The following is an 18,871-nucleotide window of genomic DNA, read 5'->3' as shown; positions in this document are numbered from 1 at the left end:
GAGCCTGTGCTCTAGAGCCCGCGAGCCACAACTACTGAACCCACGTGCCATGACTACTGAAGCCCATGCACCTAGAGCCCGTGTTCCATAACAAGAGAAGCCACCACAATGAGAAGCCCGTGCACCGCAACAGAGTAGTCCCTGCTCGCCGTAACTAGAGAAAGCCCATGCACAGCCAAAAATAAATAAATTTATTAAAAAAAAGAAAAAAGAAAAGAGAAGTAGGCCCAGAGACTTGCCACAGGTCACACAGTAATGAACAGTACAGCTGAAATTTGAAGCTAGATCAAAAATATAGTAAAATGAGCAGCACTGGAACATATATCTCTAAAATATACTCACATTATATATTTTTTCAAATCATAAATTCATATTATTTTTTTTAAAGAGTCCACTCTTCTCCTTAGAACTTAGATTTCTTTTTAAAAAAGATCTTTTATGTAAGTTGGGAATATATTTTTTTGTTATTAAAGCAATGAATGGCCTTGAATTTTTGTAAGGAAAAAAAGTTAACCTCTTTCCCCCTCCAGATGTCCTTCTGCTTCCCTATATTTCCAAGAAAGTAAACAGAATCTTACCATAATGCTTTTAAGTCGTTTAACCTCATCTTCCTGTGCTCTGTAAGACTCTAGTTCTTGCTGAACTGATTCTGCAACTTCTGGGAATGGACTGAAACAGTATTGCACAAGAGGAACTATAAGTATGAGATTAGAAGATTGATTTTTGTGTGAATTTTGAAATATATACAATGAGGATTTATTATTATTTCAAATGTATTCATTTAGATTTGAATGTATATTATATATAACACAGGCAGAAAACATTTAGGATAAATACTACTATATATCCTTGTGATATCTATTTACATTGTAAATACTATTTCTTTAAAATGTGTAATACTTATATATATAAACAAATTTAAATTTTATTTCTATTCTTTTCATTAACTGTATCATTTTCTTTCACCTATACACTGTTAGAAAAAATAAAAAGATATTTAAGTGACTGAAAAACAAAGTAAGAGAAACCACAGTATATCAAACATCAATCAAATATTACCAGGCAAATTAACATATAGTGTCAAAGGGTCCATGTAACTACAAAGATGTACTAAAAAATATTACATGCTGTGAAAAAAACTGTAACTGTGAAAAAAATCTTTTAATTCTGTAAATTCAATATCTAGACCACCACTGGTAAAAATAGAACATGGGCCCAGTTTTTGTTTGTTTCGTTTTTATTAATTTTTACTGGAGTATAGTTGCTTTACAATGTTGTGTTGGTTTCTGCTGCATAACAAAGTGAATCAGCTATATGTATACATATATCCCCATATCCCCTTCCTCTTGCATCTCCCTCCCACCCTCCCTATCCCACCCCTCTAGGTGGTCACAAAGCACCGAGCTGATCTCCCTGTGCTATAACATGAGTATTTTTCATCTACAGCCTTAGGGGAGGCCAGCTTTTTCTCCTTTAAGAAAAAAATGGTCATGTCCCCCTTCCTCCACGCTGACACTTGATAACACTTCACTAATGATCAGCACAGAAATGAAAAAGCTCCTGAAAGGATTTTGAGAAACACAGTCCAGTTTTACATGACAACTGCAGGCCCTAACAGAGGTCCAGCAGAGTCTATGTTGTCAGAAAACAGCAGTGAGCAGGTAAAATGTGCTGGTTGAACTAAATGATCCTTAAAATCTCTAGTGTCTTTAGGTCTCAGGACTAACAGACGATAATAACTGCTTGTATTTATTGAGTGCTGACTGTATGACAAACACTATGCTAAGAATCTGTCTCTATTGTCTCATTTAATTCTGACCACAGTCTTGGTGGGGTACATATACACTACTGACAGCTAAGACCAGGGACTTTAGAATCTGCCAGAACTGGTTTTTATACCTAGTTTTACCAATGAAAGCTGGATGATTTGGGGCAAGTTACTTTACATTATGTCAATCTTCACAACAACCTGAAATAGGACAATAGGTAGAAGTATCATCCCACATTTCACTGATGAGGAAAATGAAGCTCAGAGAGATTTAAGTAGCTTGTTTAACTCTATGCTGTCTCCCAGCATCTGTGCCCACATTGCTACTGTAGCATGACATTCAGAGTGAGGGCTATTCCTACCTAACAAACAAAAAATTAAAGTTCTTACTATTCAACTGACCTCTTAAGTTGTTCCTAAACATATGGTCTAAAGAAAATATTCAAAATTTCCATATATGAATAAAGAAATTGTTTTCTTAAGCTTTTGTTTTTCTATTAGGGAATGTGAAATTTAAAATTAACTTTAAAATATCCTGCATCCTCTATAAATAATGTAAATTCTTATACTTTACCATTCTAAAAGGAAATGTAGACTATATATAGCATTCCAAAGAGAAGAAAATAATTTAAAATAAATTATAACAGTACCCAAAATTGCATTAGTCAGAGAGAGAAAGATAGTGACTTTTCATTGCAGAGAAACTACAATTCTTTGTTATAGCAATGTGATTTTCCAGTGTTTAAAAAAAAAGGTTATAAATAAAAAAAGATAAAGCATACAAAAAAACCAATTGTATTGAACCAAGTCTATATCCTACTTCTCTTTAAACATAAATGAGACCAAAAAGAACAGCCATATCAGGGAGATATACATATATATATATAGACAGATAGATACAGTAACTGTTGAAATAGTCTAGATTATAATAAATAACATTGTATTTCCATAATTGTTGATGAGCAACATTCTTTTTCTCTCAGAGGAATGATTTTTTTGTTTGTTTTTTAGAATGATTCCTCTAGCCATAATGACCACTAGACAACTTTTATAGCAGTTACTAAGCTCATGAAGTACCTCAACTTTAAGGGGTCATAGCAACACATGGGATCTGCATATCTACCTATAATAGCATGGCAAATTGTTAAAATTTTTTCACCTATTATTTCTAATGTACTTTGAATAAATCTTGTTTTCAGGCTTAGGTATTTTCTCCACAGATATCTAAAATTGGGTTTGTATGAAGGCAAACATGGAACAAAAAAGGAAAATCACACCTTCATGTTTTCCTATCACAAAAACCAATTTTAATGAAAGGTAGAAATGGTGCTGCAGAGGGTCAATGGGGATAGAAATGAAATTCAGAAAGACTATCTGTAAAATCTATAAAATCATATGGTGTGAACTTATTGAAAAGGGAAGTGGCTCCCACAAAACAACAAAAGCAACATAAGAACTAGGAAATTAAACAATAAAGACAGAGCTCCATAGACTATTTAATTACAGTTCTTATTCATGGTGTAGATGAACCACTGTGACCTGTTTTGATTTTTTTTTTTATAAACCCATTAAGTCATATGACATCTGCATATCTTTTTAGGGGGTGAATCTTTTACTTATTGTTTTTCTTATTTACCTTCCTTTATGTTTCTGCCAAAATTTATCAACTGGAGTTAAATCATAAGACTTCTTGTTTTTTCTCTTTGGTCTAGCACCAGCTGGGGAATTCTCCACTCCTGAAGACTCTTCCAAATTAACTCTGTTCAAGTGGAAATCCTAGGAAAAAGTAATTCTGTTTTAAATAACAGTTTTCTGAATTTAAGAACATTGCCTACAATAAGAAATATAACACAGATTCTTACTGCCTTTTCTACTATTTCCAAGGACAAAATACAGATCTGAAACTAAAAGACCTCCTTCCAATGTTTCGTTACATAAAGGTACCTTTAATTGTTTATGTATTTTAATTTAGTAGTAGATACATATGATTACAATTTCAAAAAGCCCATAAAACCATGTTTAGGTTCTTGTGTATCCTTCTACAAAAATATTTTTGTATATGTCAGCAAACATATCCTTTAAATTTTAAAGAATGGGATTACATTATACATACTTTTTACTTTACTCTTCTCATTTAATAAAGTATCAATATTTTGAGCTCTTCCTGTATTTGAATATGCATATCTACCTCATTTTTATCATGTCTACATAGTAGACAAATATTTGGCTACATTTATTTGACCACGTCTCTTGATGCTTAATTGTTTCCGGTAACAAACATAACCTTAAATGTAATTTTTAAACTCTTAGAGAGTCTTAACAGTCTGACCTGTTACTTGATGGATTGCATTAAAAAAAAAATTACAACAGAAGCTACAATAATAATAGCACTCCCTTTCAAATAAATGCTAAGAGCCAGTCATACTAATAACTGCTAAGCTTTTCTGCGTAGACATAATTTTACTCACGTGAGGCTTGATTTTTTTGCCCTTTCTCAAAAAACAAACATACAAAAAAACAAAAGTGAGCTATCTTTTCTATTCTTTCTCCCTCCTTCTTGCATTAGACTTGTGGGTTCCTTTATGTAATAGCAGTATTTTATGGTTCAACTCTACTCTGAAGAATAGTGAGCTAGAGATAAAATATGGCTATCAATAAGCAAATGAATGATGAGCAAAAGAAATTATATGGAGAAATTATCTAGCATGACTGTGATACAATCATCTTCATTCAAAGATATAAGTTCTTAATGATTAAACTTCTAGGTCTTAGCAAATTAAATGTACTGAATATAATTTAATTTCCTCTTGACAGGAAAAGGTCATTAATACTGAGATTGGATCCTTAGACCATACCCTGTAACTTTCTCAAATAAATCCTTTACAATAGCTTACTTCCTTGTCATTTTCCCCCATGACATAAAAAAAAAGAGTGCAAAATATATAGATGTCTAACTGCCAGTAGAATAACAAGCCTCTTGACAAAGAAGAGTGTACTATATTGTATTTCAACCTGTTAGTATTATGTCTTTCCTATGGGCTCCTTATATTATCATAGGATAAACATAACATAACATAACCCTATTTAATCCCTTTTCCCATCCCATACCTTAACCTCACCTTGGCACAGCAAATCATCCATATAGGAAGAAAGTACAATAAACAGGTGTTAACAGCTACATCTGAGAAGAACCTTTGTTTTTAAAAGTTATCTAACAAAACAAAGATACTGAATAAAAGAAACATTTTTAAATAGTTAAGCTTTATTAACTAGAATTTCTAGTGAAGTACTATTTCCGTGGTGATGACACACAGCTCATTCAAAACACAAGTAACTTGTTAGCAAAATTACTGCTCTAAAAATAGGACAGCATGCTAATACCTAAGTATTGATGGAATACTTAAAACACAAAATGATAAAGGAATCAAAGATGTTAAGAGTTTTCAGAAATAACATAATAGCGGCAAGAAACATTCCCCTTGTTTGCACTAATAGCCAGGCAAATAAGGAAAAGTAATTTCAGTTTTGAAAATTGGGAAATCAGAACATTCTGTGCTGTACTCAATCATGTTAAAGGAACTGAAGACATGGGTATAGAAGACAACAGAATTAGTTTTCACATGGTAAAGTCTAATCTATTTCCACTGATATTCACACTTTCCTGACTTAGAAAACTGGACAACGGTGTGCCAAATCACCAGATATAAGTAAATCCCACTGGGAAAACATGGGTAAGTCTTCAGCAGTCTTGTTTGCCTTCCATGAGTTAAAGCAGACCAGGGGAGGCAGACAGAGCTAATATTAACAAAGTTACATTTGGGTAATATAGGTTAACACCTATTTATGCAGAGCTAAGATTTATATTCACATGAGAAAAAAAGCCAAGCAAAGTAAAAGTAACTTTTATTTTGGCAAGGAATTGCGCCAAATCTAATTAAGTCTCTAGATCTATCAGTTTACAGGAAATACTGGAAAAAGAGAAATAATGTCAAATTGTACCCCACAAAGATACAATCAAACAAATGCAGAAATGTCATATATCTTTAAGAAAACGAGTTCTTCTAAAATGTTTTTCTAATAACCTTTTAAAAGTATATATTAACTTGGAAATGACCTCCTTTTCTCTTCTTGAGTGGCAAGAACAAAATAAACTTTACTAAAGTCCTTATGTAATTAGTACAAATTCTGATTTAATATTTTAAATAATGAGAGTCAGTAGCAGAGGGCCAAAGGCACAAACAAGGGCACCTAAGATTCAAAAAACAAAGGCCAACTAAAGGACAAGACACGGCAATGAAATAATGTCCACCCTTTGCCTAAAACTACTCATTGCAGTTGAACAATCAAATCTACAGCCCCTGCAGCCAAGACACGACAAAAAGGAATCATGACTTTCTAATTACTAATTTTGCTTCTTATATCCTGAGAAAAGGAAAGGGACACTGCAAAGTTTTTCATCAGAAGAGTGTATCTGCCATGTTAAAGGACAACAATCACCTTTCTGACACACAGAGAGGCTGTGTGAATTTTCACAGCAGTTTCCAGGGCCTGATATATAAATATTATCAATGTTCTGGATTTTCAGGCAAAGATATTTAATACAAAAAGCAAGCTCCAATTTCAAGTTAAACTTGAAACTCCCATCTACAACTTTTACTCCATCTTGTGGAGGTGGAGGGTATAACTATTAAGAATTTTGAAAGCTCGGAAGAAACCTCAAAAGCTGCAGTTTTAACAATCAACAAAAAATGGCTTGCTTACAGTTGGTTATGATATCTCAGTTGTAGTTTTTTCACATCTAGAAAGTGTATTAAAATTAATGAACAGGATTAACTCAATATAAGCTGTATAGGTTGTTATAACCAATTTTCTCAGAGACTATTTTCACAAGACGTAAATATTTTAATAATAATGTTACTGAGAAAAGACGGCTTAAAGGGTAATACGGAATCTGAGAACCTCGCCTAAGAAAGAAAGTTAACTAGAGATGTGCATTGCTCTATTATTTATAACAAAAAATAAAAACAACAATAACCCAAATGTCCACAGGAATCCACTATTGTAACCTCCATGCAAGCAGGGATCATGTCTCCTTTGTTTACCTTGTATCCCAGTGACCAGCAGTGTCTGGTGCAGAGGAGGCACTTAATAAATATTTGTTGAATTGAATTCCTTGGAAACACATGGTTTCCAACTTTTTATTCTGGGAAGTGAAGATGATTAGAACAAAGCCCCCCAAACCCCTACCATATACTTTTACTGTCTTGTATTTTTAAAATAATATTTTAACTTCAAATAGTAGAAAATAAAAATTAGTATATCTCACAAGGATGCAAGGTCAGTTGTAAAAACTCATTTCATATTACTTATTATTCTCATTTCACTCTGCAATAGTAAAAACCTCAAAATCAGTATTAGCCTTGTCTAGTTTTGGGGAATGTCTGCCATAACTTGTGTTTCCCAATTTCTCTTCTGACAATGGGGACTCAGCATATTCCTTTACATTGCAATTACCTGTACACACATCTTATCGCCTGCACTCAAAGCATCATGTACTTTAATTTCCTCTAGGAACCCTTCAAGTTTAGGAATTAGAAAGGATCCCGGTATCTCGATGCGCTATATGGCCTCCACACACCACTGGCAGGAGTGAAGAGGTGACCCCTGATCTGTACGCTCTTACTAAGACCCTTGCTCCCACCCAACAGGCAGGGACCCACCAACCAAATCTAATTTGAGACTATCAAAACTAACTCATCATGCCACCCCTTTTCAGATTCCATCTCTCTTTCTTACTGGACTCCTGAAACCATTCTGCCTACCCTCTGGAACTCGTACTCAGCAAAATCTCCTATTCTGAACATCTACTCTCAACTTCCACTGAACACTTTCTTGCTCTAGTTGAACACCAACTGGCTATCTCCTGTAGCCTTCTCAGACCACAACCTCTTTTTTTTTTTTTTTTTTACACACATCTCAAACCACTGGACCCAGGATTGGGCTAGGTGTCTTCCTTGTTACTCCCAGACTCTTCACTTGTCCTCTTCCCTAAAACAACTCCAGCTTTGAAACTCCCATCATCAGCCTATAACCGTAATTCTTAATCAGAGACAATTTTACCCCTCTCTACCCCATGGGAATATTTGGCAATGAAGACATTTTGGTTGTCCAGAACTAAGGATTGCTACTGGTATCTAGAGAGTAGAGGTCAGGGATGCTGCTAAACATCCTACAATACACAGGACAGCTCCCTACAGCAAAGAATTATCAGGCCCAAAATGTCAATAATGCCAAGGTTGAGAAATCCTGGTCTGTAGTCATCCTGGTCACTAATGCCTCATACAGACCTGCAGGACACTCTTATCTCCACAACCAACTCTTCTCTTTTGATCATTCCCCAATAGGGAATACACAAACATGCTGTACTTTTTCTCATTTAAAAATCTTTTTTTGATTTCACATCCCCTTCCAGCAGTCACCCCTTTTCTCAGCTCTCCTATACAGCAAAACTCTTTCAAGGTTTGTCTATATTCTCTCACCTATGCCACTTCTTCCAATCTATCTTATACCTACTTCAGTGTTTAACCCCTACACTACAGAAGCCACTTTTTTATTTATATTTATAATATAATATATTTATAATATATTTTTATAATTATAAAATATATATTTATATTTTTAATATATTTTATATTATAAAATATTTATAATATTTATCTTTATTAGAGTACAATTGCTTTACAATGGTGTGTCAGTTTCTGCTTTATAACAAAGTGAATCAATTATACATATACATATGCCCCCATATCTCTTCCCTGTTGCATCTCCCTCTCTCCCACTCTCCCTATCCCACCCCTCCAGGTGGTCACAAAGCACGGAGCTGATCTCCCTGTGCTATGCGGCTGCTTCCCACTAGCTATCTATTTTACGTTTGGTAGTGTATATATGTCCATGCCACTGTCTCACTTTGTCCCAGCTTACCCTTCCCCCTCCCCATATCCTCAAGTCCATTCTCTAGTAGGTCTGCATCTTTATTCCCATACTGCCCCTCGGTTCTTCTGACCGTTTTCTTTCTTTTTTTTTTTAGATTCCATATATATGTGCTAGTATATGGTATTTGTTTTTCTTTTTCTGACTTACTTCACTCTGTATGACAGTCTCTAGGTCCATCCACCTCACAACAAATAACTCAGTTTCGTTCCTTTTTCTACTGAGTAATATTCCATTGCATATATGTGCCACATCTTCTTTACCCATTCATATGTTGATGGACACTTAGGTTGCTTCCATGTCCTAGCTATGGTAAAGAGAGCTGCAACAAACATTTTGGTACATGACTCTTTTATTTATTTATTTATTAACATCTTTAGTAGAGTATAATTGCTTTACAATGGTGTGTCAGTTTCTGCTTTATAACAAAGTGAATCAGTTATACATATACATATGTCCCCACATCTCTTCCCTCTTACATCTCCCTCCCACCCTCCCTATCCCACCCCTCTAGGTGGTCACAAAGCACCGAGCTGATCTCCCTGTGCTATGCGGCTGCTTCCCACTAGCTATCTATTTTACGTTTGGAAGTGAATATATGGTCACGCCACTCTCTCACTTTGTCACAGCTTACCCTTCCTCCTCCCCATATCCTCTAGTCTATTCTCTAGTAGGTCTGCATCTTTATTCCCGTCTTGCCCCTAGGTTCTTCTGACCCTTTTTTTTTTTTTTTAGATTCCATATATATATGTGTTAGCATATGGTATTTGTTTTTGTCTTTCTGACTTACTCTGTATGACAGTCTCTAGGTCCATCCACCTCACTACAAATAACTCAGTTTTGTTCCTTTTTATGGCTGAGTAATATTCCATTATATATATATATGCCACATCTTCTTTATCCATTCATCTGCTGATGGACACTTAGGCTGCTTCCATGTCCTGGCTATTGTAATAGAGCTGCAATGAACATTTTGGTACATGACTCTTTCTGAATTACGGTTTTCTCAGGGTATATGCCCAATAGTGGGATTGCTGGGTCCTATGGTAGTTCCATATTTAGTTTTTTAAGGAACCTCCAACTGTTCTCCATAGTGGCTGTATCAATTTACATTCCCACAAACAGTGCAAGAGGGTTCCCTTTCCTCCACACCCTCTCCAGCATTTATTGTTTGTAGATTTTTTCATGATGGCCATTCTGACCGGTGTGAGATGATATCTCATTGTAGTTTTGATTTGCATTTCTCTAATGATTAATGATTTTGAGCATTCTTTCATGTGTTTGCTGGCAATCCGTATATCTTCTTTGGAGAAATGTCTATTTAGGTCTTCTGCCCATTTTTGGATTGGGTTGTTTGTTTTTTTGATATTGAGCTGCATGAGTTGCTTGTATGTTTTGGAAATTAATCCTTTGTCAGTTGCTTCATTTGCAAATATTTTCTCCCATTCTGAGGGCTGTCTTTTCGGCTTGTTTATGGTTTCCTTTACTGTGCAAAAGCTTTAAAGTTTCATTAGGTCCCATTTATTTTGGTTTTTATTTCCATTTCTCTAGGACGTGGGTCAAAAAGGATCTTGCTGTGATTTATGTCATAGAGTGTTCTGCCTATGTTTTCCTCTAAGAGTTTGATGGTGCCTGGTCTTACATTTAGGTTTTTAATCCATTTTGAGTTTATTTTTGTGTATGGTGTTAGGGACGGTTCTAATTTCATTCTTTTACATGTAGCTGTCCAGTTTTCCCAGCACCACTTATTGAAGAGGCTGTCTTTTCTCCACTGTATATTCTTGCCTCCTTTATCAAAGATAAGGTGACCATATGTGCGTGGGTTTATCTCTGGGCTTTCTATCCTGTTCCATTGATCTATATTTCTGTTTTTGTGCCAGTACCATACTCTCTTGATTATTGTAGCTTTGTAGTATAATCTGAAGTCAGGGAGCCTGATTCCTCCAGCTCCATTTTTCGTTCTCAAGATTGCTTTGGCTATTCGGGGTCTTTTGTGTTTCCATACAAATTGTGAAATTTTTTGTTCTAGTTCTGTGAAAATTGCCAGTGGTAGTTTGACAGGGATTGCATTGAATCTGTAGATTGCTTTGGGGAGTAGAGTCATTTTCACAATGTTGATTCTTCCAACCCAAGAACATGGTATATCTCTCTATCTATTTGTATCATCTTTAATTTCTTTCATCAGTGTCTTATAATTTTCTGCATACAGGTCTTTTGTCACCTTAGGGGGGTTTATTCCTAGATATTTTATTCTTTTTGTTGCAACGGTACATGGGAGTGTTTTCTTTGTGTGTTTTTTTTTTGGGGGGAGTGTTTTCTTAATTTCACTTTCAGATTTTTCATCATTAGTGTGTAGGAATGCAAGAGATTTCTGTGCATTAATTTTGTATCCTGCTACTTTACCAAATTCACTGATTAGCTCTAGCAGTTTTCTGGTAGCATCTTTAGGATTCTCTATGTATAGTATCATGTCATTTGCAAATAGTGACAGCTTTACTTCTTCTTTTCCAATTTGGATTCCTTTTATTTCTTTTTCTTCTCTGATTGCTATGGCTAAAACTTCCAAAACTATGTTGAATAATAGTGGTGAGAGTGGGCAACCTTGGCTTGTTCCTCATCTTAGTGGAATTGGTTTCAGTTTTTCACCACTGAGGACGATGTTTGCTGTGGGTTTGTCATATATGGCCTTTATTATGTTGAGGAAAGTTCCCTCTATGCCTACTTTCTGGAGGGTATTTATCATAAATAGGTGTTGAATTTTGTCGAAAGCATTCTCTGCATCTATTGAGATGATAATATGATTTTTCTCTTTCAATTTGTTAATATGGTGTATCCCGTAGATTGATTTGTGTATATCGAAGAATCCTTGCATTCCTGGGATAAACCCCACTTGATCATGGTGTATGATCCTTTTAATGTGCAGTTGGATTCTGTTTGCTAGTATTTTGTTGAGGATTTTTGCTTCTATGTTCATCAGTGATATTGGCCTGTAGTTTTCTTTCTTTGTGACATCTTTGTCTGGTTTTGGTATCAGAGTGATCAGAAGCCACTCTTACGAAATTCACTAATAACCGTGACACTGCCACATGCAATGGTGACTTCTTAGTCCTCAGCATTTGTACAAGTTAATTACTGCCTCCTGTTTGAAACATTTAATTCACTGGCTTCCAAAACAACACAGATCTAGTTCTCATACCTCACTGGCTGCTACTTCCTATATTATATTGTTCATTCCTACTCACTACCTCAATATCTAAATGGTGAAATTCCTCAGAGATCAGTTCTCAGACCTCTTCTCTCTTCTATCTATACTCACTCTCTTGGTGATCTCATCTTACCTCTTGGCTTTAAATACCATCTATATATGAACTACTTCTAAATTTACTTCTCTAGACTAGATGTTTCTCCTTAACTCCAGGCTCATATATCTAACTATCTAATGATATCTATATGCTTGAATATCTTAATGGGCATCTCACATTTAACATGTCCAAAACTCAACCTCTGGTTTTCCCCCGAAAACTGCTTCTCCCACGTCTTTCCCATCTCAATAAAGAACATCCGTCCATTTGCAAAGGCCAAAACTTTGGAGTCATCTTTGGCTCCTCTCTCTTACATCTCACATCCAATTCATCAGTCAATCCTATACCCTACATTCAACAGATTATCACAACCCTCACCATTTCCATCCTGGTGTAAAACACCATCATCTCTTGCTAAGATAACTGCAACTCCTAACTGGTCTCCTTGACTCTTCCTATGCCCCCAAAGAGTCTTTTTCAATATAGTAGCTAGGATGATACTCTTAAAATGTGTATCAGATGTCATTCCTTTACTCAAAACTATGTGAGGCTCTCTGCTTCCCTCAAATTAAAAATCAAAATCCTTACAGTGGCCTTTAATGTCCTATGCTACATTGCATCCCGTGTTCTATTTAACTTCATCTCCTGCTACTTTTCCCTGCCTTACTTGCTCTGGCCACTTTGGCTGCCTTGCCATCTTTTAAACATATCAGGCATCCTTCTGCCTGGAATGCTATTCTCCCAAATAGCTACATAATTCACTACGTTCTCTCCATTAGATCTTTCTCAAATGTCTCTTTTTCAGTGAGGTCTTCCCTATTTTAAAACTGCAATCCTGTTCACCATTACTTACTTTACTTTTCTCCAGAGTATTTTTCACCTTATGAAATATTACATATTTTATTTTATTTATTGCCTGTCTCTCCTACTAGAATGTAAGATACAGGAAGAAAGGAATATTTTCACTTGCTTTATTTATTGCTAAAACCAGGGTCTAGAATGTTCTGTCAAAGAGTAGGCACTCCAATAGTGGTTCTTCAGCCTCTACTGACCTATGAAAACTACTTTCCATGTTCTGTTACTCAGGGTTGGATCCATTGTCCCTTTGATTCTTCTCACTCTCCAGTGTCCCTTTGATTCTTCTCACTCTCTCTACTGAATCAGAGTTGACTACTATCATTGACACTTAACTTCGAGTCCAGAATCACAGAGGGCTCTCGGATAGAGAAGTGTGCAGAACTGCCAATTTCCATCAGTAATCCTAAAATCTGATTTATTAAAAGATACTTTACAGTTAGAGTCTGTGTTTTAAAGAAATAAACCATTAAACCAAAACCATCTATTGCATGTCTTTCATTTCCTTTCTGTATGACATTTCAGGCAATCTTTGCAATAATGATGCTATTATATACTATAATCCCTAGAGGCTTGGGCTAAGATTTAGTAAATTAGAGTGCTGGTCTTGGCAAAGCCAGTAATTTAGGTTCATATCCTTTAACTTCTGTGTCTCAATTTTTCTATCTTACAAATGGGGACTATTCTGGCCCTTTTACATAGTGTCTTATAGAAATTATTTGTATACATCTTTTCTTTCCATTGCCTTTGAAGATTGGGGCTGTTTTTATTTATCTGTGTATATCACATGCTATTTACAATGTTTAGTAGATCAATATATGCATGGATAAAACAGATTTTAGTTTTAAGCATGAAATTACCTATGTGGAATTACTTCAAAAAACATATGATGTAATATAAAAAATACTATTTATTTTTACCATAAAATGAGGCTTAACAGATTCCCAGGAAAAAAAGGAGAAATTACATCTTTTCTCCCCAAGGAGAACAAATTTATTTACTTACTCAGTATGAAAAATTAAAAAAAAACCAGCCACTCATTTTCCTCCATTCTTTTGTTCCCCATCATTCCAACAATACTACTGATTTATCCTGTAATTTAAAGACCATAAATTTGGAACTTTAAACCTCAAGGCTTCACTATTCTCCAGCATCCACATCTAGTGATACCAAATTCCATCACCTTTTTTGTTTCTATTTCACAGCTCCATCCTTCTCATCTGCATTTCTGTAGCCATGATGTTAATTTTAAATTAAGACCATTGAATGTTACTACATTTTAGCAAAAAGTGGTATATTTAGCCTCTTACCAGTACATCATGCACCAAGGCTTGATATGTCCAAGTATGGTGTAAAGGAGTTGCCAAATCTATGTTTCTGTCAACAAGGACTAATAAAGGCCTTTGGAAGCTGTAAATATATTTAAAAAAAAGTTATGTAACTCTTAATACCTGTGTATACATCTACATTCTTCTACTACTTTCAGTATATGTCATTTTCATATGAACAGTAAGTATACTAATATTGACATTCCATAATACTTTGCTTTCTAAAATATTTTCTAGTACAATCAAGTAAAGCAATGCTTTGTACTACCTAGAGCCTGTGTATGAGGCTAGATTATAAGTCTTACTTAGGGAACTTTCTTAAAGGAAAAAATCTATACAAATACTTCTACAGAATAATATTTTTTTTTTTTTTTTTTTTTTTAGCGGTATGTGGGCCTCTCACTGGTATGGCCTCTCCTCTTGCGGAGCACAGGCTCCAGACGCGCAGGCTCAGCGGCCATGGCTCACAGGCCTAGCCGCTCCACGGCATGTGGGATCTTCCCGGACCGGGGCACGAACCCGTGTCCCCTGCATCAGCAGGCAGACTCTCAACCACTGCGCCACCAGGGAAGCCCTACAGAATAATTTTCATAGTTATCAAAGTAAGAATAAGTTGCTTTTGCTCAGATTTATATTTTACATTTTTGAATAAAAGGAAAAAAAGAAAACCCATTGTCAGGTTCAGGGAGAACAATTACAGAGAGTAGGATCTTACAAATTTATACAAATGTTCAATCGTTTCATAAATTACAAATTCCAATTTTTTCCTGAAAACACAAATTCAAAAAAGCAGACTCAAGAGAAGAGGCTCACAAAACCCTATCCCATTATAATATATGAAACCAAAACATTATACTACAACAGTAACTAATTATATAATTACTCACTTACCAGACATGTCATATATTGTTTAACTCCATCACTATCATTTAGATATGAAATAAACTACATTTAAAGCAAATTGAGGCACAAAGTCATCTGGTTACCACGTGTCTCCAGAAGGCATAGAGATTTCACTTTAGAGGCACTACTGTATCAAGAGTACACGTCAATTTTCAATAGGCATTGCTACCTGATTTTATTTACTATATGTATTTTCTCCTGAAAGACCTCTGACAATTTCAGTAACTCATTACACCCTACTGGGTGTAAGACAGTGAACTCCCAACTGCATTAATTATAAGACTTGGCGATAAAAAGGTAGGAGTGGCACGCTTACCACCTTCTACCATCGTTCATTATTCCACAGCTAGGTGGAAGGTAGGGAGGATAGCCTACGGCAGGGTTTCTTAACTCAGCACTACTGACATCTGTGGCTGGATAAGTTCTTATTATGGGAAGTTGTCCTGTGAAGTGTAGGATGTGTAGCAGCATCCCATAATGCACCCCATTAGATTCCAGTAGCAACTACCCAGTTGTGACAACTGACATGTCTCTAGACATTACCAAATTCTCGTTGAGAATCATTAGCCTACAATTGGATTCAAATACATTTAACAATAAATAGTCTGACAAGGCTGCTGACCCCTAATTCAAATAATTTAGAAATGCATACAACAAACTAAAAGTAAGACAACTATATTATGATCATGTGAATACACTAAAAAAAATTTATCTAAATAAAACAGTGCCTTTATATTGGTTTCTAAGGCCTATACAAGAGCACAATAAAAAAGGAACTGTTCAGTAAGGTATGACATAGTGGTTGCTTCTGTTGAAAAGAAAATCAGATGAGAATTTGATATCTCTGCTCTACTTAATAAGAAATATCATTATTTAGAAGAATATTTAGACCAGCGATGAAATTGCAAAACAGTTTAAAGTAACATGGGAGGTGAAACAGTTGAACAAACAATTGAAACACAATGTTAGTATCAACTGCAAATTATAGGAATAGTATATAAAACTGTAAGAGCCATCAAACTGACTTAAAATGAAGTCTACCATAAGAGTATAATTCCTGGAAGGCAGTTATACTGAGTATCAGTTTATTTTCACAGGCTTTATTTATTAATTCACCTAAAACTACGGATAATAATTAATTTTCCAAAATACTGTCTATTCCCCTTGAAATAATTTTCAGCCATTGGTGTGGGTTTCTTTACTTCCTCACCCCAATACTATCCATTATTATCATTATTATTTTTGTGTGTGTGTGTGTGTGTGTGTGTGTGTGTGGTACGCGGGCCTCTCACTGTTGTGGCCTCTCCCATTGTGGAGCACAGGCTCTGGACACGCAGGCTCAGCGGCCATGGCTCACGGGCCCAGCCACTCCGTGGCATGTGGGATCTTCCCGGACCGGGGCATGAACCCGCGTCCCCTGCATCGGCAGGTGGACTCTCAACCACTGCACCACCAGGGAAGCCCTGTCCATTATTTTTAATAAAGAAAAGTTAAATACACTATAATGGACAGTTTTTTTAAAAAAATTTCTATTCAATAATAATTGAGCAGTCAGTAACTTTGGCATTATCTATTTATATTAGACATGGTAAAAAAGACAAAAATACTTTGCCGGTATTTTAATGTAAAAATGGAAACCAGTTAATAGACAGGTAGAAATAGACATAGGCATCACAAGTTATTCAACTTACTTTTTTTCATTACCAAGAGGCTTAATGATAATTAAAAGGAAGTGGCTTCTTACTGCAAAAGCCGTATAAACAGGGCTTCCCTGGTGGCGCAGTGGTTGAGAGTCCGCCTGCTGATGCAGAGGACACGGGTTCGTGCCTCGGTCCGGGAAGATCCCACATGCCGTGGAGCGGCTAGGCCCATGAGCCATGGCTGCTGAGCCTGCGCGTCCAGAGCCTGTGCTCCGCAACGGGAGAGGCCACAACAGTGAGAGGCCCGCGTACCGCAAAAAAAAAAAAAAAAAAAGCCGTATAAACAGAAAAATTTATCCTACAGATGATAAAAATGAAAAACAAAAAATTCTAACAAAAGAAGGTAAATTAAATAAAATATTCCATTTGTATTTTTAAGAACGATTTGAATCAAAACCCTGATCTAGACTTTCCAGTATAAGGGTATTCTATCAGACAAGGAAAAACAACCCAAAAAACTCTACAAATGTTTCATTTTCAAGCATATAAGGTGTATTAACTAACATAATACCTGAACTGGCCAGCTCCAAGGGTGTCACCTGTAAAAAGACTGTTTCTTGCATCTCTCAGATTTTCCCGAAGTTTCTTATCTAGTTTCTGAAAAATGAAATTTTACATTAACTCTTTTTAAAAAAATATTTAATTTTATTGAAGCATAGTTGATTTACAATGCTGTGTTAGTTTCAGGTGTACAGCAAAATGATTCAGTTATACATATACATATATTCATCTTTTTTTAGATTCTTTTCTTATATAGGTTATCACAGAATATTGAGTAGAGTTCCCTGTGCTACATTAACTCTTGAAGAACAGTTTCAGACAACTTTGCATAGGGTAATACACATTGTATTCTTAATTTTGGAACTAAGAAATTTAGAATTCCTTTACAAAACAGCAATTCTCACATTTTAGCTTCTTTACTATTCAATATTATCCTAACTTGGACTTGAAAAGACCAATGCTTTTTCTATTGTGACTCAGACCTGATTTCACTAATAATCACTTTTTTTGGACTATTTTTACTTTAGGTATAGGAAACGTTTTGCAGTAATAACCCACACTCTCTCCCAAAGCATAACTTGCTGCACCGAGGAAGCTATCTCAATAGTGGTGGTTGCAAGAGGCTCCAGAATAGAAATGGAATATGTGAAAGAAACTAGCCCTCTATCTGTCAATGACTCATTTGGGCTACTAAAACTCAAAAATGTTAGTGTATCTTCCTCCATCTTTCCATACCATTTACCTTCTTTTCAGTAACTCTGTAATTTCTCTAATATCTTATTTTTTAATCTTTAAAGCAAATTCTTGAATGCTCATTTTACACAGAATGTTCTACTCCAGTATTATGGGAAAGCAAAATACACTTCATCATGTTAAAAATGATTATAATTGTTAATAAATGTTTGCTAAATGAAGTTAAATATTAAATGATTTGAGGAATCAAATAAGTGTAAAATACTACTTAGAGAGACAAAGCTAAATGAGGAATATTTATTTGAGTAAAAAAGAAACAGGGCTGGAATAGCACATTCACATTGGAATAAATCATTTTACTCCATCACATGATCACAATGATTACTTTTTATTTTTGGTGTAATCCCAATGTTATAAAATAAAAATATTTGCCTTTGGCACTTAATATATAACCCATAACAACTGTATACATACTTAATATTAACAAAAATACTTGAGGTATTTAGGGAAAACAACTGACACGTTATTTATCCCCAATGGATATTTGCATGAACTCACCACTGCTACCATTTCTGCTGCTGTTCCTCTTGAACATCTGATTATAGGGACAGCACCTATTTTAACAACAGATGTTAGCAATGATTTCAGCTCTTAATAATTAAAATGGATACTTATAAAATACATCAGCCTCAAATAATAACATATAATAGATATATACAATTTCAGGCTACAAACATAAAAGGATTTATAATCTTGAAAATAAAAGCAAGGTTCAGAAATAGACCTTACCATTTATAAAGACAACATGAAGGGAGTCAGAAAAACATGATT

The 18,871-nt window shown here is 35.2% G+C and overlaps 1 protein-coding gene across 12 annotated transcripts in view; it reads right to left on the bottom strand.

The window, feature by feature from the left end:
- The window catches only part of SCFD1 (sec1 family domain containing 1), a 134,825-nt gene that overhangs the window by 74,241 nt on the left and 41,713 nt on the right, over positions 1–18,871 (bottom strand). For all 12 annotated transcript variants that reach the window (XR_016392151.1, XR_016392156.1, XR_016392155.1 and 9 more), the window contains 5 exons: positions 18,599–18,654; positions 17,358–17,443; positions 14,226–14,325; positions 3,405–3,544; positions 579–669 (listed from right to left, as the gene is read on the bottom strand). Coding sequence is in view for 6 of the 12 variants with exons in the window: in XM_089907543.1 (XP_089763669.1) it covers positions 579–669; positions 3,405–3,544; positions 14,226–14,325; positions 17,358–17,443; positions 18,599–18,654 (473 nt within the window). In the remaining 6 variants the exon portion in view is untranslated. The remainder of the gene's footprint in view (positions 1–578; positions 670–3,404; positions 3,545–14,225; positions 14,326–17,357; positions 17,444–18,598; positions 18,655–18,871) is intronic.

This window comes from Delphinapterus leucas, chromosome 2 (assembly GCF_059928025.1).
Source record: "Delphinapterus leucas isolate spDelLeu-1000000601 "Yukka" chromosome 2, BTC_Dleu_Yukka2, whole genome shotgun sequence".
NCBI lineage: Eukaryota > Metazoa > Chordata > Mammalia > Artiodactyla > Monodontidae > Delphinapterus > Delphinapterus leucas.
Note: the sequence above shows the minus strand (reverse complement) of the source record. Positions and strands in the feature narration are given on the sequence as shown.